Genomic DNA, 24,221 nt, shown 5'->3' with positions numbered 1-24,221 from the left:
GTGGACAAAGAAAGTACGTAGGACAAGCTAGAGTGGTGTAGGTGCAGGTCTGAGGGGTTCCCACTTCTCGCTCTTATCCAAGGCACAGTGATGCCAGGAGCTACTGAGTCACCTCCCTCAGGTTGTCTAGGCCTGAAGCTCCTGTGCCCACAGGTCACCTCCAGCCACATTCCTAATCCTGGCAAAGTTACTTTGTCACACAACAGGATCCTTAATACCTGGGGGTTTGTAGCATTTACATCTAATGAAGGTGTTCTTCAATGGTTTGCGAGCTGGATGAACACAGGCTCTGAGGAAAAAAGAAATCAGTATGGTGGAAATAAGAAATTGAAGTCATGGCTGACAAGTTAAACAGTGGATACCACAATTCCCTGGATCTCTGGTGAGGTAGGTTAAATGGGAACATGCATTTTTGCATGATAGTATCATCAATATATTTGACCCAGGGCAAGCAGATTTGGCTATTTCCAAAATTATATTTTCCTGGTCTCCTACATGTTTTGCAGAGGGTTTCTGCAGTGTTCAAGAGAACTAAGACTTGTTGTAGAAATAAGTGTGATGTCTCAGGTGGCATTTGTGATTTTCATTGCAGGTGATCAGCCACTAGATGAGAGAAAAACTCTTAGACTGAGCGCTGCTCTGGTCCTTGGCTGGCTGCTGGCAGCTCCCTTGCAACAGGCAGTTGGTGTGCTGGGAGCTGCTGGGGCAGACAGTGCCACCTGTAAAAGCAGCACTGAAGCCCTTAGGTCAAGCTGCTTTACATCAGCCACAGCCCTGAACTGAAAGCAGGTTTGGACAAAGGCCAAAGAACAATGCATGGGGCAGGAGGGTGTGGAATCTGACCTGGCTGAGTAGTAACTTCTACGGTCCTAGGGGTGCCAAAGACTGGTGACATTTGGCCATGAAGAGAGGTCTCTGGAGAGATATGGCCATGTTTTACATCATCTTTAGCTGGCACTAATGTTAAGGAACAGATCTATCAGAGAACACTTCCCAAACCAGTGCAGTGATTCCTCTTTTGCCCTCTTACAGAGTGATTGTAGAGCCACCAGGCACAGGGGAATGGCTCACATCTCTCAAACTGCTTCTAATTCAGTCTCAAACTTTCATTTGCAGCAGCAGAAGAAGCTGTCCAGGTTTCCCTCATTAGTGGGGCTTATAGCTGTGACTGTCATTAATGTATTACATCCCTGCACATATTTACCCAAACCACCTGTGAGGGATGAGAGCAAAGTGAGACATCAGAGGAGGTGCTGGTCAGCATGGGATGCCCAGCTGCTTCCTTACGGATGAGTTTACCCATGACAGCGGCACGAGCTGACAGGAGAGCACAGCACTGGAGATTAATTGCTTCTAATGAGCACCACTGCAGTCCACAGAAAAGGCTGAACACAGGACTGACTCAGAAACTACAGCACTTTAACCCTTTGTGGTGTGACACCCCTCATCAGAGCTTTTTGGGCACTACACTGACATGCCTGAAAGGGAGAGAGGATTTCTGCTTGGTCTGTTGCCCACAGCAAAGGAAAAAGAGGGATCCCAGCTCAGCTTGCTCAGCCACAGCACCCTGCAAAACACTGGTCCCACCACAAGCTTCTAAACCCAGCATGAATTTGTTTAAATCTCCCTTTTCAGGACAGACTTATTTTCTGATCTTGCTGCAGCCTCCCTGTTCCCTCATCACTTATCCTGCACTACTGCAGCAGCTCTGCCAGGTGGGACTGCTCACACTCCAGCGTAAATTAAGGGAAACTGGTGGAAATTCAGAAGTGCATGCTGTATTTACCCCTCTGAGAAGGAGCCTGTGCTTCGATATCTGTCATCTATCTGGAGAGCTCTATGAAGTGACTCTCTTTCTCTCCCCCCCACCCCACTCCTGCCCTGCTTTTTTGTTTCTCCCTTTCTGTAGCGCTTTCTTTGTCAGTACATCTTTTAATAAAAAATTAAAAAACAAAGCCCAGAAATAGAGCATTTCCGCCTTCAGGCAGCTATCTGGGGCAGCCACGAAAATAGCAGCAACCACTGGGTAGCTCAGGGTTTAGATCAGGTCAGCAGCTGAAGGTCAGCTACCAGTTCTCTTTCAGGCAATTTCTGCAGGGTTCATCAGGTTTGCCATTGGGTCTGTCGGGGTTCATCAGGTCAGTGCACAGAAGCACACAAACTATTTCTGTGCCACCATCCCATTGAAAAATCTCCTCTAAACTTCCAGTGAAAGCATGGAGAAGAGACAGCATGTCTTCATACTCACAGGAGGAAACCTGTCGACCAGCAGGTATCAGATCTGTTTGCAGTGCCCATGCCCTGGCATGCGTGTCCAGGCTGGGTTTGGCTGCCAGGATCTGGCACCCTGCTGCTGTGCTGACTAGAGCACAGGAAGAGCCCTGCTGGGACAGAGGTGCCTGGGCTGGGAGGACCAACTCTCTCAGTGACTGTCCATCCACACTGGCATGAAATAGAGGGAGAGAATGAGCTGTAGATTTTCCCGAAATGAGTATTTTCAGCCTCAGGGGGCAGAGGGAAAAGCAAGCAATTTGATCATTTGAGTTAAACACAAGGAACAGTCTTAGCTGGAAAAAGAAACTGTGGAAGAAAAAGTCGGTCATTGAGTTGTGACAATTTGGTGGAAAATCACTAAGGCTTTTCCAGGCTGTTTTCATGTCAGAACTGACCTAGTTTTTAAAATGCTAAAGAGGTGGGGGCGTACTGAGCTGCAGAAGAACCAAACTATGCCAGGCCAAGCAGAACCACAAGCTGGGGGAGTTTTTCTTAAGTCAGCCCAGACTGAATTTGTTGGGAAGTTGTAGCTGGCAGATCTTGCTTTGTCTTTAGGGACATGGGCAGAAGATCTTTTCTGGAGAGCAGAGCAGGAATGGGTGATGATCAGGAGCCCTGAGGAGAGAGGGAGGCTGGGCATTGCATGAGCCACCCGACAGCTGGTTGTGGGCAAATATAGGTCACTTTGAGACTGGTGAAAACAGAGCCCACTAATTAGGGCACCAAATCACTCACTAACCATAGGAAAGAGATCAATCTGCTTTGTGACACGAAAAAACCTGAAGGCTTGTGCTGTGCTGTTTATTTGGGCACATTCTCCATCTCTCTGATCAAAGACACAATGCTAAGAAATGCTTTTCTAGAAACCCTCAAGCTACAACTGTTCCAAACAACTTCGCACAATTCAACAGTTGCTCCATAAATCTTTCTTAAGGATTTTCATCTTGGATAAGAGACTTGAGATTGTTAATGTTTTTCTGAAAACCAAGAGAGGATGCTTTATTCCACCTGACTGCTTCTGTACTCTGAGACCATGTTTTATGGAATGACAGGAACTGTAGTTTAGCTATTTCTTAAGGATTTCTACTGAACATACCCCAAACCATATAAGCTAAAAAAGTATTCCATTTGGAACATGTATTTTTAGAATAATTTTAATTGCATTTAAATTATGAAACATGCAAAAATAAATACTTTACCTATTTTGTGTACTTTATTACAAAGAGAGGAATTTGTTCACACATATAGAAGAATAGTATTTTCATGCTTCAGTGCTCCAGTAATTCAACTCCAAGCTGTAATAAATGTGTTTATAAGTAATATAATATAAAATTATTCTTCACTCAAATAAAATTATGTATAAAAGTAGTATTTAAAAATAGTTAAAGTCCTTCCTCTAGTGATAAAACCCACATATCTTTGACTAGATCAGTTTACTAGATGTTGTATTTTGTGCAAGAAACAGCTGCTCTAGAGCATCCTAAGCTCATTCTTATTGTAGAAGGTTGTAGTAAAAAAACCCCATGCCATTGCATACCATAAGTTTCCTTTAAAATGGATCTTATAATACAGCTTCCAAGGGAAAAAAACCCACATGAAAATGTTACTTGCAAGGGGAGCTGTGGAATAGAGCTTGGTTTGGTTTGGGGGTTTTTTTCTCCCCATGTATCACTGATAAAGAATGTGCTTTTAAGAAACTACAGGCTAACATGTGGACACAGGAAAATGTCCTCCTAAAAAAAAAAAAACAAACTTTCTCATTAGTAAACTGCTTGAGTGCTACTATAAGGCATTAGTGCAGCTGGCACAGTTCCTAAGAATAGAATTATTCATTGCCATGGTTACCCATGCTGGAAATATTACCCTTTGCAATCATTGTAAACAAAGATCTTTTCACGACAGTGTAAAAATTAGAGCACTTCAAGAAATTAAAGGAAATTATAAATTGTACAGAAGTTGAAATTATGCTGTGTAAGCACTGTAGCTTTTCTAATATAAGAGGAGTTTTCTGCAGAGATGTGATCCTCTCCCAGCCTGAGGAGCTTTTGAAGCTCACCCAGCACCATGGAGAGCAGGGTCAGAGCCTGAGAGCTACAGTGTCTGTGCAGGACACAAACCCTTCTGTGTGTCACAGGTCCTCAGTGGGAATGTGCTGTTAAAGCCACATAAAGAGGATGGTCAGAGCTGCAGCAGGGGATGGAGAAAGGGGGGAAGTTATCACACGTGTTGCCCATGGAGCTCTCCAGATGAAGAGTATCGTGTCAAATCTTCGAGTCATAGGGGAGAACAGTCCCTGGAGCTAGCACAAGGTTGGACAGAAACAGCAGCCACAAACTGGGCTGCTCTGCTGAACTTTGCTTGAACAGCCAGAGCAGAAGGTATTCCAACAAGTGACACTTGCACTGTGCAAATGACCAGCAAGGATGTGGGTTGGTTCATACACAAGCAGGCAGCAGGGGAGTGGGAGAAGCAGGACTAAAAGTCAGGCATCCTTTGGTCCTGCAAGTGCCTCTTCCACTTGGACAGATTTCCTCAGGGTGAACTCAGTTTCCCCAGATGCCTGTGGCTTCTCTCTTGTCTGTTGGTGCTGTGGGGCTGTGGCTCCAGCACACACAACCTGGAGAGGCTCTCATCCTGCTGGCGGTCCACAGTAGAGTATGAAGATATCTTAAATAAATCATTTGCAGTGGCGTAAAATTTGGAGAATTTAGCCCCATAAAACCTTTCCCCCAGAAGGCTGACAATCCCCATTTCAGGTGGAAAAAGCAAAGGGGTGTGGTTCTGCACTGAAGGTCACAAGAGGACATCTGTGAAAGGATATCACAGCCAGACTCCAATTCTCTGCCCTGCTCTGCAGCCGTTCTGCTTCCTGAGCCATGTTAAACAGCCCAGCAACAGTGCCAGGAGCCTGGAGAAGCCCTGCAGGAAAGCCCTAGGGAGGAAAGAGTAAGTTCAGTGATGCAGAACAAGACAAGGAAACAAGCAGCCTACAAACCTCAGCAAAGTGGTCCTTACCTCTGCCGGGGCACAGCAGAGCATTAGTGATCCTGGCTGCATGGGAGCATTTCTGCAGCAGGGAGCTCTGACAGGCCATGGGAGCTGCAGGTTAGTAACCTCTGGAGGAAGCATAACTCGTGCTCCTGCACATCATCCAACTGGAAAAAACCAGATGTGACAAGATAACATTGAAACAGAATCCCAAAGGGGAAAGAGAAATTGGGGAGCTTGTTAAGAACCCTGCTGCCATCTGGAAGGCAGGAAGAGGCAGGCATCTGTGAGAAAGTGGCATCTCGGGGGAGAGCCTGGGTGCTTGCAGCTGGCACCTCAAGATGAATGGATGGGGACTGGCTGATGGGCCTGCCCTGCCCTGGAAATCGAATCTGAGGGTGAAAGGAAGGTTGGTTTTCATTTTCACAGGACTTCAGGGTATGTGGCAGAATCTAAAATAATCACCTCGTGCTGATTGTTGTCCTTGGCAGGACAGTAACTTTGTGGCCCAAAGGGTTTAATTGAAGATACAAGGGAGGGAAATGAGAACACATTGGGCTCTTGATTTGCTAATAGGAGTCTTTTGTGCTGTTTATTGGTTCGGAGCCATCTCCTAGGTCTTAACCCTTTACTCCTTAGTTGCCATGAAAACTTGTGGTCTTCCTCGACTATGCTTTTTTTTTCAGAGGTAAGAAGCGTTCTTTTTGAGCTTTCCCTAAGCTCCCATCATTGGTGCTAAATCTGGGGCATGGAGAGGGAAGAGAAGGCCTATGCCATGGTAACAGATGCCTTTGAATTAGTAACTGGTTTCTAGTAACTGATATTTTCTGTAATTCAGCCCAATGAACACGAGCTTAACACTGGCCTTCTCTTATGGAAATGAAGGACAAAAGGCTTTTGCTTTTGGTTAGTCATGTAAATCCTCCGATGAAGCCTATTCTACCAGAAGGGTAGTAAAAGGCTGTGCTATAAATAGTGCTGTGTGTTTGCCTGCGCTGAGGCAGAAATGTAAGGTTCCATAGCTCGGATTGAGGACCCTGCTCATTTCAGAGCCAGGGGCTGACATTTGCCTTTATGCTTGTGCTCTGATGTCTGTTTTGTTTTCCAATACAGTCATTTATTTTAAATCGGTCTGAATGCATTACATCTTGAAAAAGAATTAAGATCTGGCATAGGCAAGTTAACTTGTCTCTGTAATCTCGTCCAACTGTTTTTCTGTAAAACATGCGGATTTATGGTGTTTTCTATCAGACCCCAGGAAAAAACCACAGGCAAATTTAACAGCATGTAGTGATGATAGACATAAATATGTTAAGCCCCTGAGAAAGCAGCAAGAGGCAGCTCAGCAAAGGATGCAAGCACCATTTCTGCAGTTGCTGCATAGGAGCATTTCTTACTGATTTGAATGAAGCTGTTCAGACGCAGCAGCTGCGTAATCAGACACTAAATCTGGCATGATAATGACTGGATGTGGTCTAATTGGGAGGATCAAAAACTTAATTAGTTAACAGGGGAAAAAAAGACATCTATAAGCAAAAGAGTAGCAGGGGTGAGTTCTTCACTATAAGTGCTGCATTTTCGTACAATTTGTTATCTGTCAGTAAACAATCCATTAGTGCGGAATGTGAAAGGTAAAAATTCAGAGAAAGACAGATGTAGATTCAATATATTCCAACTGTAAGGATAGACTGAGACTAGCTAAATTCTTATCTGTCTCTATTTTTCCTTAGGAAATACTCAGAACAATCCTTTTGATTGTTTTCAACATTTTTCTGATCCTCTACATTACTTTAGTAGAACAGATGATATTTTCATGCCTGCTTTAGATTGTGATCAGGATCTTCACAACCATAATCAAAAGGAGGTTTTTCCCTACTCATATTTAAGACACATTTGCCTGTATTTATTCAAATGTAGTTTCTTGCAAAATTAGGCTGTGTTTTTGTCTTTAGAGGTGAGCAAATGAAGCCAGGTAGGAATGGAACAGATTAGCTTCACATGGCGTATATAATTTCAGTCCTTAAAATACTGCTTGGTCATGGGATTTTTTTCTTTCTTTGCATTGCACATGTCACCCTACGTGTTCCCAGCTCCATGCAAGGAGCTCAGCACCACTTTTTTCCCACGCCAGCCTACAGCTGAATATGCTCTTGAAGCATGTTGATCCACCTCATTGCCCTGGAGGCAGCCATCTCCCTGTGAAGCAAAAGAGGACACTGCTGCCTGAAAGGCCTCTGGCTGCCCCAGGTTTCACTGCCTCAACCTCTCCCACCACTGCCACGATTCTACCCAGGCAACCTCTGCTCATTCAAGACCCCAGAGAATCTTTATTCAAGTCTCTTCTCTGTCCAAGGGACTTCAGAGTTTCAAGTGACACCAAGAGAAGGCTGATGAGGCCAGAGGAAGAGCCTGTCCATGACTCCCACTGTGACACATGGGAGAGCAGACCCAGCCATGCGATACTTTTGAGGCTGCCCAGTGCAAGCACTTAAATGATAGTGAAATTTGATCAGAAAACCTCAGAACACAGGTTCTGAGCAGCAACAGCCCTGGGTGCAGATGATTTTGTGGATCCAAATTTAAAATGTGGCACCTGCAGACTTCTGTGAGTTGGGAAAGGAAGCAGTGGAAGAAGGAGTCAGACCTCCCTGGTCAAGGACAGCACTCCATCAGAAGGCAAAAGCCTCCCTCCCCTCTCCGGTGTCACCCTTGGCTCTAGGTCACCTTTCCCCTGGCATTCACATGGGAGTGCTGCACAGAGGCACTTTGTGAAGGGACTTTGCATAAGGACGAAGCGTCAGCATGGGTCATTTGTTAGTCTGTGGAGTAGCTGCAGGGAGCCATCCTTAAGAGACTCATTGCATTTGTCTTTAGCTGGAAAATATACACATTATGATCAAGGACAAGTCTCCTTCATTAGTCAGAACAGGACACCTCCTGTTCCCAAGGTCTAAGTGAATACCTGATCCAAGTGCTAAGGGTCTTTGCAGAGCATGAAGAGTGATGTCATTAGAGATGAAGCAGTTTCTTGGTCCTCAGCTGCCATAGCAGCATCCATGGCTGCAGAAATAACCCTTTGAAGAACTTTGGAGCCTCCTCTCCATCCTCCTCAGGGCACTGTGGAATGGTTTTAATTGGAAGCAGATGTGCAATGTGGTAGGTAGGAGCAGGCGTCTGCTCAATGTGAGCTCCTAGTAAACAACTCTTCTACAATGACTTTGGAAGGGAAAAATACCATGATTGAAGGAAAAGGATTTAAAATTAGACTAGTACTCACTCATGGTGAGTTGACTGGTCCATTAGACTTGCCAACACCCCTTATCAAGTATTCGGAGTCAAGAATATTATCTTCTCTTTGTTGCTTGATAGATTTTGGATGGAACATTCCTCTTCAATGAATGGGTCACAGAGAGATTTCCAGGTCATCACTCCCATTGCAAACAGTTTTCCAGTAAAGTGGCCTTCAAAGTCATAGAAATGTACTGTTGGGAATGATTGATTTTGGTTTTAATCCAGAAGGGACTTTTAGCTCAATATTAGAAGCATCATTTTGATTTCAAAAAGAATATTTGGGCCAAGTCAGGTTTCAGGAGATTTTTCAATTTTTTTCTGTCCCAGTGGATCTGCCAGGTTACTTGTCATCTGGGTTTGTGGAAGTTGTTAACAGCTGCATCACACAGATCTACAGTTATCAAGGTCCATGAGGTTGCTGTACATTTGCCCCACACTTCACTGAAACCCCTTTGTCCCCCAGTATCCCAGGAGCTATACTTGGACACAAGCGAGGTAATCACTGGGCAATCTCTACAGCAGAGAATTTAAACCACAACTCTTCTGCTTTCAGATGCATAGGGTAAAAGACAGGAACATGCAATAGGGGACACAGACTGAGAAGGCCTGAATGTAAAACTGTTTGTGCACTAAATCACTGGGAAAACATTTCTTCAGCCTCATTCCAGCTATTGGAAAGAGGAGTTATGCTTTTGTGAGCATAGGATCAATTTATACTCTGTCACCATGTCCTGCTCCTTACTAGTATTAATGAGCTTTTCATGCCTTTTGCTTTGTTGTTCCTTGGAAACTATTGAGCAGATTTTATTCCAGTTCTTACTCTTGCTGGCTCAGTATCTTCCATGGGAGAGCCCTTAGCAAGGCAGTGCTACTTAGCTCAGCAATGTAAATAAAATTAAAGGTTAAAACTTGACTGATGCATGTTTGAAATGCAAGAAATTTAGAGAAAGGTGCTAACCAGAGGTACTTATAAATGTAATTTCATAGTCATAGCAAGAAAGTGACGTTTTAAAGGTGGGAAATGTAGCTTACTGCAGACTGCATTTTCTGTCACACCAAAACTGCAACTCCAAAGTCAATTTGTGCCAAAAGAACAAGCTTCCCTGCTTGCTTCTCAACCAGGAGAATCAGAAAACAAAGCTGATTTGAAAAACAAAATGAAACTCAGTCCATTTCATTGTGTAAGTGGTTTAAAGGGAAAAAAAATCCAAAACCAAACAAAAAACACATGCTGATGAAATAGAAGACCAGAAGACCAAAACTCTCATTTCTGAAAGTCCTCCTTTAAATAACAAATTCAGTCTAGTTATTCCATGAAGTTATTAGTAAAACTGCTAAAGGCATTCCTACATAAAAATGAAATTGCACACATGCCCAAATATTCTCTCTTATGCTATTTTGGTGACATAACTCCCTAATGTCTTGCTTTGAAAAGCCTAGTCTTTTCCAGTGCACTGAATAGATTGGCTCTAACTTGAACATCAAAAAGTAAACTTCACATTCATCAGTGAAAAGTGACAACTGATTTTATTGACTGTTTTCATTATAACACATGACAGTGGGAATATTTTTCACTGTTAAGATTTTTGAATGGAAGAAAAGTGCAGTTAGTCTGAGTTCCTTACATTCATTAGAAGCAAGACTATTGAAACCATCAACATTTACAATGACACATAAGCAAACACCAGAATCAGTGCCAATAAATACACAGAGTACCAAAATAAATATTTACAGAATTAAAAATATAACAAACACTGATTAGTATATCCTTGTGAACTGCCAGGGAAGAAAGACACCTATTGCTATCAGTTAGGTTGTAAATACATTAAGAATACAGTGATTCAAGGAGACATGTACTCATCAAAGTTTGTAGAGGTGGAAGAAAGCAGAGTGTGTCTAACAGTCTGTTATAAAAACACCCCCTGGAATGTTGTGAGCTTTCATTAAGAAAATGTTTGTGCACACAGACTCACCAGATTATTACCAAACCTTTTAGATGAGAAAAACGGGGAGTTCTGGTTTTACTCACTCATTATCTCAAATAAGTCATATGCTACCTTACAGGGGGTGGCTGACACAAAAAATACAAGGAAGTATTGTAATTAACAGTGATCTCTCAGCTATATCACATCTTATAGAAACAGGCTGAGTGACTTCTAACAGGACACACGTGTCCCCTTCAGCATGCAGGGAACACTGAGAGCATTGGTTTGTCCCATGCAGTCCCTGCTACCTTTTCCTCAGGCACACCATGATGTTTAAGCAGAGTTGGGCTGTCATAAAAGACTGAAGCCATGCTGTATTTTCTGGGTTTCTTGAATCTGTATTTTCCATCACCCACATTCACACCTCATACCCCATTTCAACAGGACCACAAGCTTAACACCAGAACTTTTCTGAGACAGATTCTATTAAGCAGGGAAAATTCAGATGGAGCCAAATTATGGGATCTTCACACAATAAAAACTGACAGCACTAACAGATCCACTGATTTCAGAGAGAATACTGGTGGAATTAAATATTGTCTAGCTGTTACAATTTCACCCATGGCAGAGGATTAATTTTAATTTTACGAAAAAGCAACAGCTGTAGTCTTGCTCCCCCTTTTGAAAAGCAGGATAACATTGCTTAGTACTTGGTGCTGCTGCAGTTTGTCTTACACTCCCTCCCCACTTGTCCTTGGGCTTGCCTAGGTCTTGGGTCTTTGCACCTTCTGGCAAAATGAGGATGGAAGAGCAGTGAGATGCCACAGATCAGTGCTGGGCTACAGGGCATTTGGGGATGTTTCTGTGCTCAAATTGCCTTTAGAAACGAAGACACTGGGCACTGCTCAGGTGTTGGTGAGAGCAGTCACACCATGGTCGACCTGCAGGAGTACTGGCTTCAGCACACCCCAGCTCACCCTGGCTCCTAACCCAGTGTAACCCAGCAACCCAAGCATCAGTGCAAGAAAGAAAGGAGACAAATTTTTAGGCATATCTGTAACTCTCTTTTTCCACAAGGACAAAAGGTCTGGGCCTTGCTTTCATCCCATCTCCCTGACACCCTATCAGGCCTCCCACCCCAGCACAACACCACCACCCTGCCTTTTCCTGCTCTTGTCCAGAGCTGACACCTTCACATGGCAACACCTTCCACCCCTCTGCTGGCACCACACAGCAAGGTCAGACAGCAAATTCTGCCAGTGACTTGGGGTGCCTTGTCCCCCAGGCCACAGGGTCCAGGTGAGTTGGGACACACCTTCCCCTCTGCTGCTCTGCTGCCATTAACCAAGAATCACATTTTAAGGTCAGACTTAATTCAAAGCAGATATAACCAATTTTCTTTTACAAGCACAGTATGTTCAAAGCTTCCAATGCATCTGCATAAAAAGCCCATGGAAACAACCTGATACTGATTTAGCAACTGTTTTGATGCAACATCATCCAAAAGAATAAAAATCTGTTAAAGATCTCACTATTCAGTCCCCACATGCCTTCTCCCTAATGACACGTTTAAAATGTGGCTGTGCAATAATTAAAGGGAGGCTTCATTAGTTACCATATCAAAAACATTAACAATGACAAAATAAGCAGAGGATTTAGAGCTCTGGAAAGAGTCTGGTCCTCTATTTGCCATCAAGAGTTAAATTAAGGAAGGCAGTGATTGTGTTAGCTGTAATTTAAACATGCTGAGCACTGGAGTTATGTGCAGGAGTGCAGCTTGTTAAGATGAAAAACAATGGAAAGACATGTTTTGCATTCAGATCAGTGAAAACACTACCACACAAATATAAAAGACTGCACAAACACCTGAATAATGTTAATATCTAAAAAAAATTAAAAGGAAGACTTGTTTAAGAAACACTTTCTATGTCCTTAAGATTAAGAGATTAAGGACCTTTGCCAGTTCTTACTAGAGTCAGTGGAAGTTTTGCCACAGCAGAACTGGACTATGGAAAGAGATTGTCATGTTGGCAAATGCCAGTTTTCTAACTTTGTGGCCATAGCTGGATTAGCTTTTATTGCAGAGAATTGCTTAGATGTGATGTCAAAGTAGGCAAAGCAATCTTCTTTTAGCCATTGCTACAAGAAGCCTTTCAGCCTGGCAGTTTAAGCTCCTTGCCCTGTGAGGTGCATAACATTTCCTCTCTGTAGTAAAACTTTGGCTCTATTTATTTAAGTATATACAGAAAGGAAAAAGGAAAGCAGTTCTTACCAAAGATAAAGAAAATCTGGGCACTGTCTCCGTAACAAACAGCTCCTGGGCTTTCCTACAAGAGTTACTTGCTTCCCTGCTACATTTACTAAATTGTCCACAACAGGAAAGTGGAGGAATGTATTCCATGCTATGCAAAATACCACTCAACCTCCTCACCCATGTGTATGAGATCTCCATTTTAAATATCTTTGCCGTTTATTTTGCGGGGGATTTAATTGTTTCAAGACCAAGAAGTAGAAGCAAAGACCTCCTGAAGAGGAGGCATACTGGCAGGAGATCCTCTTTTCTAGTGCTGGAAGGTAAGATCAAAAATCTGTTTCCCAAGCAACTGCAGTATGGCTGAGAAAGAATGAGAGACATAGAGGGAAGAAAAAATAAAAAGTGTCCTAGGCAATAGTACTCACTGTTTTGGGTGGAGAAGCCTTCAAAGGCAAGAAGAGTTTTAACAACCTGCTTTTGCAGGAATAAAGGCCCCCATGATGTGGCTCAAGTGGTTATAGCTATTATTCCTTTGCATATGACAAGTCCTTCCCTTTCTCTCTACATGAAATGGACCTAGGAAACACCAAAGCAGTGCTGAAGGCTCCTACCCGAGATGCTCACAAAGACAAGGTGTGAACTAATGGTGAATAAAAAATTCCTGTGAGTTAAATTAAAAATAAATTGTCCCCTGAAAACAAACAGCAAGACAGACTGAGATCCCTTCTGCTCACAGTAAACAGCACGTGGACTCATGACAAGGGAATCCTATCATCCCATCCCTCAGTGGAAGGAGGGATGCTCAGCAGGAACCAGTCCCAGGCCACTGGGGACAGCTGACCGTGTATTCTCAGCACTGAATCTCAGAAGAGTCAGTTGTTGTGCAGCTCTGCTCAGACACGTGGGGTTATGTCATCATAACAAAAATATAAACAAAGGGGGGAAAGAAAGAAAAGCCAAAATAAAAACCAAAAACAAACCCTGCAGAAGCTGTCATGTGTAAACTCTGCCAAGACTAATTTCTGCACTGTCTCTGAGTTGGTGTCAATTTGTTTTTCCAAGATAGAAGCCCCAGCCTGTCATATCAGTAACCATGAAAATACATTTTCAGGCCACCTTGCCTAGAATCCCCCGTTGCGGCTGTTGGATAACCATCTGTCTTGTAAGTGGCTATTGTTACTGTGATCTGTCCCTTTCATACCATTATCTTGCTGAAAAGCCTTTTCTGAAAGTACTCCATTAGAGCAGGGGAAGAAAAACCTCCGTGCATGGCCACGCAGCAGAATCAATGCCTCCCTTTGATCTGCAAGCTCAGTCAGTACTACAAATTTAAGAAACAACAAGGTTTTGCTTTGCTAAGCAAAGCCTGTTAATTTGGCTCATCTGCACTCATAGCATCTTACTGAAAATGCCATCTGTATCAGATGTTTTAAGACTTTGGTGCAATATTTGCTTAGCTTAGATAAATAATTTAGCAAGATTCATTAAAAAATAATCAGTGAATTAATTTTCATAGTGTACATCTATGCATGTAATTTTTAAAATTCAGTCCTCTACTACCATGAAAGGCAGTGAGGATATTCACAGTGGATGAAGAGAATGCTGGTTATTGATGGAATAAGACTGAACATGTTTTTTTCTTATTCTAGTAATGGAATTTCCTCTGAAATCTACTACATGTGTTTGAGTCCTGTTACTGGCAAGAGCAAAATCCATACACACTACATGGAAAATAAGACCTTTTATGTCTGTTGCAGGCCACACATTTAGTACAGGAAACTTAGCTCCTATCATGACAAAACATGTCCACAAAAACATAATTTCATGCTGCTGAAAGGAAATATTTTGTGCTGATATAGAGGACAGGAATGTATACCACTGAAATCACTGTAGATAGCTATAAAACACTATGCAGTATATAGAAAAATCCTAAGAACATACAAAATTCACCAGTAGGGACCTGAAAGTGCAAAGAGTACACATAACTAAATACCAAGTCCTGATCTATAAAATCCTTTATGAACAACATACAGCTGATAATTACAAAGCATCATTCAGACCACCAAATAACAAATGAAACAAATAAAGAAAAATATTCTTTAAGAAAATCAAAACAATGACAGCATTGGGAAGGCTATCTTTGGGACTCAGTACACCATTTCTACCTCAATACCTACCAAAGCCAAGGGAAATATATGCTTGAACCGGGCAACATAAATAAGAATGCAAGCCACCACAGAATGCCTCAGGACTATTACCTCTTCATGTCTCAGCCTTTAAATCCAGCAAGCCATTAACTGTTTGTTCTTAGGCATCTCACAGTATTTTACAGGGATCTTTCAGGAATTATGTATAGGTCTAAAGAAAGCCTTTAAACCTGCTTTCAGAGATTGTTTTAGGCATTGTGTGGAGTTATACAAATATATTTATACAAAAATTGAAAGCCCTAGTTAATATTAGATCTTCTATTACCTTTCAAAATAAAAAACATAGATGGCTTAAAGACAAAAGTGAATTTCAGAAGTACAAAGTTAATTTGAACATTTAATTGTATCTTTACTCTCACACAACCATTACCCTGAATCGACGTCAGCATGTCGCAGTGATTCAAAATACTGACGCCCTACTACCAGCTACTTTCCCATTTTCCTTTTAAGGATATGATTGTCCTTAAAATATGTACATAGCAAGCAGCCAAGCAAACCGCCAGGAGATTTGCAAAATGTGCTTCCACTGGGTATGTGACAGAAAGCTCGAGGGAGCACCTGGCCTGGGCAGCTGCCCTCCCACCCATGCTCCAGGGCCAGCCCAGGGCTCCTCGCTCCAGGGGTCAGCACCGAGGAGGAGGCTGCCCACCACCATGCAGGGGATGGAGGGAAAACGTGGCACAAAACAAAGGAGAGAGAGAAGAATGAAGGGAAGCCAAAGCATTTTAATGATGATTCGTGTTAGTGGTTACGTGAGAGGGAGTTAGTCTAGTGTCACACTACTGGTTTCTCAATACAGACATGCCACAATGCAAACAAAACATGCATGATGAATAATTTGACACACACAAAGTCCTGTAGAGATGGCAGCTGGTATCTCCTAGTGGTTTTAAAGATGTATCACTCCTACTACCTGTACTCAGTGCTTCCAGTTTTTATGGTACTACCATCACATTCTCCCTCCCTCTCAACTTCCAGTACCCTGTAGAACCTCTCAGCACAATTTGTCCTTAGAACGAAATGGGGAATTATGATTTTTCTGCAGAGTTGTCATGCAAGGAAAGATGCATCCCTTACAGTCAAACAAAAACAAAAGAACAGGAAAAGAAATGTCATATTTAGGGCTGAGGAGCAGGATAATATTCCGTGTTCTGTACATACATCTTTTTGAGGGTGTTTCAGCACTGACTTTCTAAAATGCACAAGTAGAGTCAGACCAAATGCAAATCCCTTTCTGAGGCAAAGGAAACCACGACCAGCGTGTTTGGAGGCAGATGTGGAGCACAGCCCCCAGCCTGTGCAGTGCTCACACGAGTGTGAGTGTGCACAGGGAACACCTTTGCTGGCACATGGCCCCTGCCAGGAGCTGTGTGCTCGCTACACACGCATATGTACAACACGCCTGTGTCAGGAGGCATCGGAAACCACACACGTACACGTCAGAAAGAAAACATAAAATAATCTTCTTTGAAGTGTATTAAGGTTCTTAAACCATGAAAACCGGGGCTGGTCAGGAAAACTAACACTTTCGCTGGCGTGCTGCAACTGGGTATTAAATTCTGCAGCGATTTCGAAACTAGATGCCAATTTCACCTTCGTGACTTTAAGGTCATTTCCCCAGTGAACCATGAATCACATATACATATATACAATCCTTATTGTGGTATTTCCTGGCTTTTTATGGTTTGCCTATAACCTTAATATCCTTCAAATGCATATTCTGTATATTTATTTTCCTCTTTTTTTCTTTCTAGTTAAGAGACAATAAAACCAACTGCTATGTAAGATCAGACCCATTAGCTTCAATGATGTGAATTTAGGATTCTCTGCATAATATAGACATGTATATTTTTAAAATGTATATTATTTTTTCAGATACACTGGAGCATATATTTTATATTAACTGTGGTCTGATGATTAAATACTTATATCAAAATATTTTGTAAATACATAATATTTACCTTTAGACTTCAATGATTTTTAGAGCTTTTTCAGTGTATCATAAAAATATGTCCTCAGGCACATTAAAACCCTATTAAATTTCTTTGAAATGTTGCCAATGCCCATGTACAGTAGCCACTATCAAAAATGTCATGGCCATTAATACATTTCTCCTAAGATCCAAGCTCATCAGACCATTTTATGTACCACTAGCTTACCATATTTTTTCTCTCTTAAAGTAAAATTATTCTGACATTAGTAAGAATGAAAATAAAAAGCAATGAGAACCCAAACTTTCTTTAAATATTCAAAAACTAATTTTATATATTTTAAAAAATAATACTTAAAAAACACGTTTCTTTGCTGGGTTCCTTCTAGGTAAGGTTTAAGCCCAGAGCAACTTTGTCTAAACCCCTGAAAAATAGAGGTTTGCAGTGGCAATGCTGTCAGAACATCAGCTCTGAGCCATGGAATGTGCCACTGGAATAAAATCAGCACTTCAGACTTATTTATCTGGGGATGCATGAGTCCATACAAACCAGAGTTTTGCTCTAATTTAAGGTACTTACACAAAGTTCTCTCATTTTAGAACTGTAAAATTATCTACCTATAAAAACTAACTCTTGCTTAAACTCTAGATAATAAGGACAGGTGATTTTTTTTTTATAAAAAATTTGCTAAAACACGTATATATTTACACACGGCGAGCAAGTTATTGTATAAATGTGGACAGTGTGTATATATTGGCATTTAGTAAAATGTTTCCCTGAACCTGATTGTATGCATTATTGGACGAGTATTGATGTAAACATCTGAACCTACGTCAGGTGTCTCTGTTACCCATTTACATTAGACCAGATCAAAACCAACCAGACAGACAGACAAACGAAAATGTGTTTTCCTGTTAGACAAGTCCACCTAACTCCTTAGTTTTATCTCCTGCACACAAGTCAATCAAGTCTGCTGCTGAGCAGTGTTCTCGTTCCTACAGCAGGTAAAATACCTGTTAGGTGGGTTGTTTTCTGCTTGGCATTTTTTCCAACATCTTGTAGAGCAAACATCATTTCCGGAGCCAGCCAGGCACCCACCTTCCACTCCTCCCCAAGAAATGATTAAAAGGTAAGTGTATTGGAGAACCTCTTGTGTCACTCCTTTGTAACTCTGTTCCCTTGAAGACACTGCTATGCACAAGGAAGGATGGTCATAATCCAAGTCCTGCTTCCAGAAAGGCATGTAAAAATGAGCCTCCCCAGTGTTTAGTGTTCCAGAAAAAAGATACAAATGTAAAAAAAAGTGCTCAAAAAGAAGTTGACTTATTGTATTCAGCCATACAGTCTAGTCAGAAGAGACTCAGAAGTGCAGGCCCACGGAGTACAGTGAAGGAAGCCTTTTAGGTGACTTTCTTCAGGTGATGCAAAACCAATTCATTATCTGTGGTCTCCTATGCAGACTTTCCCACATTGACTTCGTTCTCTGTCTTCGTCTCCACCTCTATCCAACTACTTTTTGGCACTGTCCTGGTACGCGGCAGCTTTCACCGTTGTCCCTGCTGCGCCCCTGTTACTGACCCGGCGTACCAGTACTTTGGAGACGGGGATTTTTGTTCTGTGCATCTCACTTTTGGCCAGGTGATGGTGTGCGACGTGGTGGCTGTTACTGGCATCTGCTCCATGGCTGGCGGGATGTGACGAAAGGTGTTTGATGCTGATGGGTATCTTGGAGTCCTTCGCAGCGCTCGAGGGTGTTCTCAGTGAGCTCACGGTCGTTATTGGAGACACGGGCTTGGAGCGTGGCACGCTGGGGACTTCTTCATTTGTAGGCCCTGCTGGTGGGTTCTCATCTGGCTCAGCATAGAGGTCATAGAGAGCATCCCCACTGTAGCTATCCCTGGGAATCGTTTCCTTCTGGATGCTTGTGGAACTGTCTTCCTCGGGACCAGGGGTGGTGGAATCCCAGTAGCCCTCATCACTGTTTGGGATGCCCTCGTGCTTCTCCTTTTCCCTGCCCTTCTGCTCCTCTTTGTGGTTAACGTGAATTGCAATCTGGTGGAGGCCACCGCGTTTCACCACCACCTTATTTTGGGCCCCCTCGGTACCTCGGCTTTCCTTCAACCCCTCGGGCTTCTTTGTCCCTCCTCCACTTCCTCCTCCTTGTTTCTGCGTCTCGTCCGTCTGCGATAGCATATCCCAGAACTCCTGCAGGCAGGTGTCATCCATCTGTTCCGGGCTGGCCATCTCCTCCCCTCCTCCCTGGTAGGCCACCATGGTGGGGTGCTTCTTGGTGGCACCCAGCTTGCTGGGCCCGGGGGTGCTCTTCTCGCAGACGCCACTCCCGCCGCCCACATCCTCCTCATGGTCCGCAATAATATCTCCGCAGCCTGTAAGAGAGTCAAAGCTTTTCAGTGAAGTCACGTCAGCAAACATCAAACAAATACGATCAATCGATTGCTCTGAGGGTGGATCAACAGAGGAAGGGTCAGGGGCGGCTGCCGTCTCTTGACCGCTATCACAGTGAGGTTCAACAGGGGGGATAGTCGTTATTGGAATGTCACCTGTTATCGCCGCATCCTTCGCAGTCCCAACCTCTCCGGCGGCCGGCTCCGGTCGCTGGCGGCTGAGCTCCTCGGGTGGCCGCACGGCGGCGGGCGGCTCCTCCCGGAGCGGGGGGCTGCTGGCCCGCGGCTCCGCGCCGCCCGCCTGGGGCTCCTCGGCGGCGGCGGCGGGCTCCTCGCCGCTGCGCTTCTCCCGCGGCGCCTCCGGCCCGGCGTCTCCCGCGCCGCTCGGGCTCTCAGACAAAGGTTTCGGCGTCTCCTCCTTGATGCACTCCAGGCTGGCCGTCAGGGACCCCGGCATGATAAGGCCGGACGGGATGTCCGAGGTTTCCCCCCTCTCCTCCTTGCCGATTTTGTCCTTTTTGTGCCACCGCATGCTGCTGAAGATCCCCTTCAGCCCCCTCTTTTGTCTGCCGCCGGCCCGCGGCTCCGCGCCCTCCGCCTGCCTGCCGTTCTTCCTCAGCAGCGAGAAGAAGCTGTGCGACTTGGCCACGGCGCTGCCGCCGGCGGGGCCGCCGAGGCTGCCGGCCGGCCGCTCCTGCGCCTCGCGGCTCTGCGGCTCGCCGCCGCCCGGTTCCTCCTTCTTGCCGCTCTCCAGCACGGCGTCGGCCAAGCCGTCGTGCGTCCGGCTCCGCACCATCCCCGGCTTGCCGGCGCCCTTCCCCTCCCCGCCTCTGCTCCGCACCCCGAAGATGCTCGGCATGGTGCCCCCGGACTTCCTCCTCCTGAAAAGCTTGAAGGCGGTTTTGTTAATCCTCCCCGACGGCTGCTCGGCGGCCGGGGGCTCGGCACAGTCGCAGTGCGAGTCCATTTCTGCCTCTGCCGCTGCTGCCGCCGCCGCCGCCGCGGCTTCCCCTGCGCCGCGGAGCGCGGTGCGATCCCTCACTGACAGCCCCGCCGCCGCCCGCCCGTCTCCATGGCAACCCGGCCGAGGGAGGGAGGGAGGGAGGGAAGGAGGGAGGCAGGGAGGAAGGCTGGGGGGATAAGCCGCTTTCCCTCCGCCGCGGGCCCTGCCTGGCCGCCGCCGCCCGTTCCGAGCCGCCCCGCGCCGCCGCAGCGCCGCCCGCGCCCCTTACATAACGCGGCCCCTGCCCGCCGCCCGCCGCCCCTCGCCCACGCACAGCCGGGCTCTCGGTGCCCCGGGAGGGTGTCACGCCCGGGCGGGCAGAGCTCGGCTGTTATTTATGAGAGCGTTCTGCATCGCCGCTGTGCCCTGCCGGCTGTGCGCCGCGCTCTGGACCGCGGGCATTGCGTGACCGCAGTCGCGGGCTGGGGGATGCAGCGGAGCGCTCGCAGCGCCCGCAGAAAGCGGGGCCGGGGGCGCTGGGAGGCGGTGGCCATCTGCAGGTGCCAGCGCACCACACGGCAGACGGGTGGGAAAATGGGACACCCACACCGAGCCTGGTACGTAAATACTCCCGGGGGCAGAGGCAAAGATGCTAACTTCACCCCTCTCCCCTTGCTTTCTCATCTCCCACCTCACCAGGACGACTCGCACAGTCCCCGTGTCCCCCTTTTTCTGCGGTGCCCGGGGCACATGTGCCCACTGCCGACGACCAGAGGGGAGCAGTGGTACAAGCTGAGGCACAGCACAGCCTTCACCCCAGTTGCCTCCCCTGCCATGGAGCGAGAGCATGGTGGCAGCCTCCACACAAACCTTTTCCCAGACCCTCCCTCCATCTGTGGCACACAGCCATGGCACCCAAATCATGCCCATGTCGAATTGCCACCAGGGATGACTGCCAGCAGTCCAGTCACATCAGGGTGGCTGGTGTCAACCTGATCACAAAACTCCTCACTGGCTGCAAATCTATCCCAGGTGAGACTAGACTAGAGCAGAGCAGAGCAGTTCAGTTGGAAGGAACCTACAGAGATCATCCAGCCCAACTGCCTGACCTAATGGCTGAAAGCACATTATAAGTGGCATGGTCCAAACACCTCTTAAACACTGACAGGCTTGGGGCATCAACCACCTCTTTAGAAAGCCTGTTGCAGTGTTCACCACCCTCTCAGTAAAGAAATGCTTGCTAATGTCCAGTCTGAACCTCCCCTGGTGCAGCTTTGAATCATTCCCATGCATCCTGTCATCGGATACCAGGGAGAAGAGCTCAACACCTCCGTCTCCACTTCCCCTTCTCAGGGAGCTGTGGAGAGTAGAGAGGTCGCCTCTCAGTCTCATTTTCTCCAAACTAGATAAACCTGGCCAAAATAACCCGCCCTGGGCTCCAGACTCACTGAACACCCAGCTCTCTCTCAGCTGGGTTATTTCAGCTTGGGGCAGTGCTCTGCACCAGAACTGCAGAGCAGACCTGCTTTCACCCGGGGCTGTAATAGTGCCTGTGCCCTGGCAGCCCAGCTGTGCCATCCAGCACTTGTCTGGGCTCCTCAAAACAGAAACACTTGTCTGGGTTTAAACTCTAAATGCAAGTGAGTACCATTAAAGAGAAGTCGTGTGTGGGCCCACTGGCATGGGGCTCCCTTTGGAGTCAGTAAAAGGCTTTGCCATTGACTTCACTGGCTGGAAGAATTAGTTGTGGGTTTGGGTGTTTTTTTAACATCATCAGACATTCATTGCACTCTCCCACGAGAGCAGGTTGAATTATCTGTTGTGAATAATTTATCCAGTGAATTTAGTCCTGTTCATGTATAAAAAGTGCCATTTGCATTCAGAATTAGAAGTGTTCGAAACGAGCAATATGGGTGAACACATCATTCAACTTACAGGTCTCTTCTGCCTTCTGCAAGAGACAGAGGAAAGGACAGATGAGGCAGAAGCCAAGATACTGGCTGGAGGAGGAGCAGTGAGTTACATTTTACAGAGTACAGATTGTAAACATGCCCAGGACCCAGAAGCCACAGAGACAGGAGTCAGACCAGAACCTTGGCCCAGAGGTGTAAGTTCCTCACCTGGACTGTGCCTCCATCAATTGTACCATGTCATGAGTTTCCCCATTACTTGGCCATACTTCTGCTCTTTACACAGATGAAGGAAATTTGATAAAAAAAGAGAAAATACCAAATGCTCTTCCGCAAATGCAAGTACACATAGCCAGGCATACTTTGGAAATTTGAAAGAACAAAACCTGACCATGTATCTGGGAAAAAATGGGTGAATATACTGATAAGCAAGACTTGGCCACATGGCTGAACTTCTCAGTTTTTGCACTTTCATCCTAATGCTTTCCTACATTTCACCAATCCTTTATATTTTGCCAGTTCTTCTTACAAGCATTGGGTCTAGTGGAAGGAGATTCAGAGATACAAAAGGCAGAAGAGAGATGACTAAATGCTTCACAGCTGTATGGAACAGACAATTTATTGTGCCTTTTCTTTTTGTGTCAATATTTGTGGCTGTGACAGAAAGGGTGGACTTTCAGCTTGTTTTTCAGCCAGCTTAAAATCCAACTGTTAATGGAGGAAAGTGACCTGAAGTCAGCCTGAAATTACTACTTCGAAAATGTTTTGACAAACTGACTTATTTTTTTCCATACTTTTGGTTTCAATACTTTTTGCACTTTAAAAAATATTTTTAAATAACCTTGAAGAACCTCTGGAAATGGATAGTCATTCTAAAATAAAATGTTGGAGCACTGAATTTTGAAATAGACAAATTGAGCGTTCCCCTTTTCCCCCCTTTTTTTATCTTTTAGTATTTTGTTTTAACCTGAAGACATTTATGGATTCATCATGAACTTTTGACATGCTTTTCAGTCCCCTGAATGATGGTAGGGGTTTCTTTATGGCTTCCCTTCATCTCTGTAGGTCTGAAATGGAAGTCTGCTTCTGACAGAGAAAAATGTCACAACTGCCTGTCTGGCAAAGGGGAAGAACGACTGACAGACACCTTGCAAAGTGAAAACAAATGAGGAGCTCTAATTTAAAAGCACAGAGAGACTCAGAGCCAGCAGGGAGCTTCTGCTGACATGCAGACCAGGGGCAGCTGAGCCACTGTTGATGGGAGAGATGTTTCTACTGCATTCCTCCTGACCTGGCTTAGCCTGAGGGGCATCTGATATGGTGGATGAGATCCCATGCTGAGCTGCATGGCACGGCCACACCAGCAGGTTTTATTCTAGCTGAAGGGAATATCCAAAAGGGTCTGTTCTCCAAGGTGGATTTTTTTCATGTTTAGATTGAGTATAAATGAAGAAAACTGGACAAGAAACACTATATTTAAAAAATTATTCAAGAAAGGGTAATTTTAAAAAACGTAGCATTTATAGTAATACTTTTTTTTAATAGAGATTAAGGACTTTATCATGAGGCCTCTCCTCTCCTTGTTCCCTGGACATACCTGGACATATAGCTATTTTGAGCTGCTTATTAAAGGTTACTGTCACACACTGCTGGTCCAGCTCTCGTCCTTGGCTCCACCACTGACCTGTGCTGTGATCCTCAGGAAGCCAGGCTTTGCTCATTTCTGACGAGGCTGCCTTCTGCAGTGACCCAGGGGTGCCACAGCCCTGTCCTCACCTCAATCCCCACGGAGTGCCTCAGGGACACCCTTGCAGCTGGAGCCAGCAGGTGGAACAGCAGGAGAGGCCATAATTACAAACCGAGTCTGCACAGCCTCACCCTGCTTTCTCCCCAGTCATTACACCAGGCAGATGCTCCCAGTTGCCCCAAAGACTGCAGTCTGTGGCACAGAGTGAATACTGAATAACATCCTAGGATTCATCATGTATGAATTAGCTATGGGAGTGACAGGGAGCAAACCGTCATGTATCTCATTTTGACAGAAGCCCCAGTTTTTGGTATTTCAAGGCTGCTTCACATGCTGAATGGGAGCA

General features: G+C 45.2%; 1 protein-coding gene across 2 annotated transcripts; it reads right to left on the bottom strand.

The window, feature by feature from the left end:
• Positions 1 to 10,061: 10,061 nt before the first annotated feature.
• AMER2 (APC membrane recruitment protein 2) lies at positions 10,062 to 20,369 on the bottom strand. Of its 2 annotated transcripts, XM_085062752.1 has the most exons (2): positions 19,432 to 20,366; positions 10,062 to 19,257 (listed from the first exon to the last, which is right to left on the bottom strand). In XM_085062752.1, the coding sequence occupies exons 1-2, from the start codon at positions 20,240 to 20,242 to the stop codon at positions 18,380 to 18,382; spliced, it is 1,689 nt and encodes a 562-aa protein (XP_084918878.1). In that variant the 5' UTR covers positions 20,243 to 20,366; the 3' UTR covers positions 10,062 to 18,379. The 2 variants fall into 2 exon arrangements, with proteins under 2 accessions (XP_084918878.1, XP_084918868.1); XM_085062742.1 differs by having other exon boundaries at positions 10,062 to 20,369.
• Between the last annotated feature and the right edge of the window lie 3,852 nt (positions 20,370 to 24,221).

This window comes from Lichenostomus cassidix, chromosome 1 (genome assembly GCF_008360975.1).
Source record: "Lichenostomus cassidix isolate B80296 chromosome 1, HeHo_3.0, whole genome shotgun sequence".
NCBI lineage: Eukaryota > Metazoa > Chordata > Aves > Passeriformes > Meliphagidae > Lichenostomus > Lichenostomus cassidix.
Note: the sequence above shows the minus strand (reverse complement) of the source record. Positions and strands in the feature narration are given on the sequence as shown.

Coding starts and splice junctions, on each gene's coding strand:
- AMER2 (XM_085062742.1), bottom strand. CDS start 20,242: ATGGACTCGCACTGCGACTGTGCCGAGCCCCCGGCCGCCGAGCAGCCG.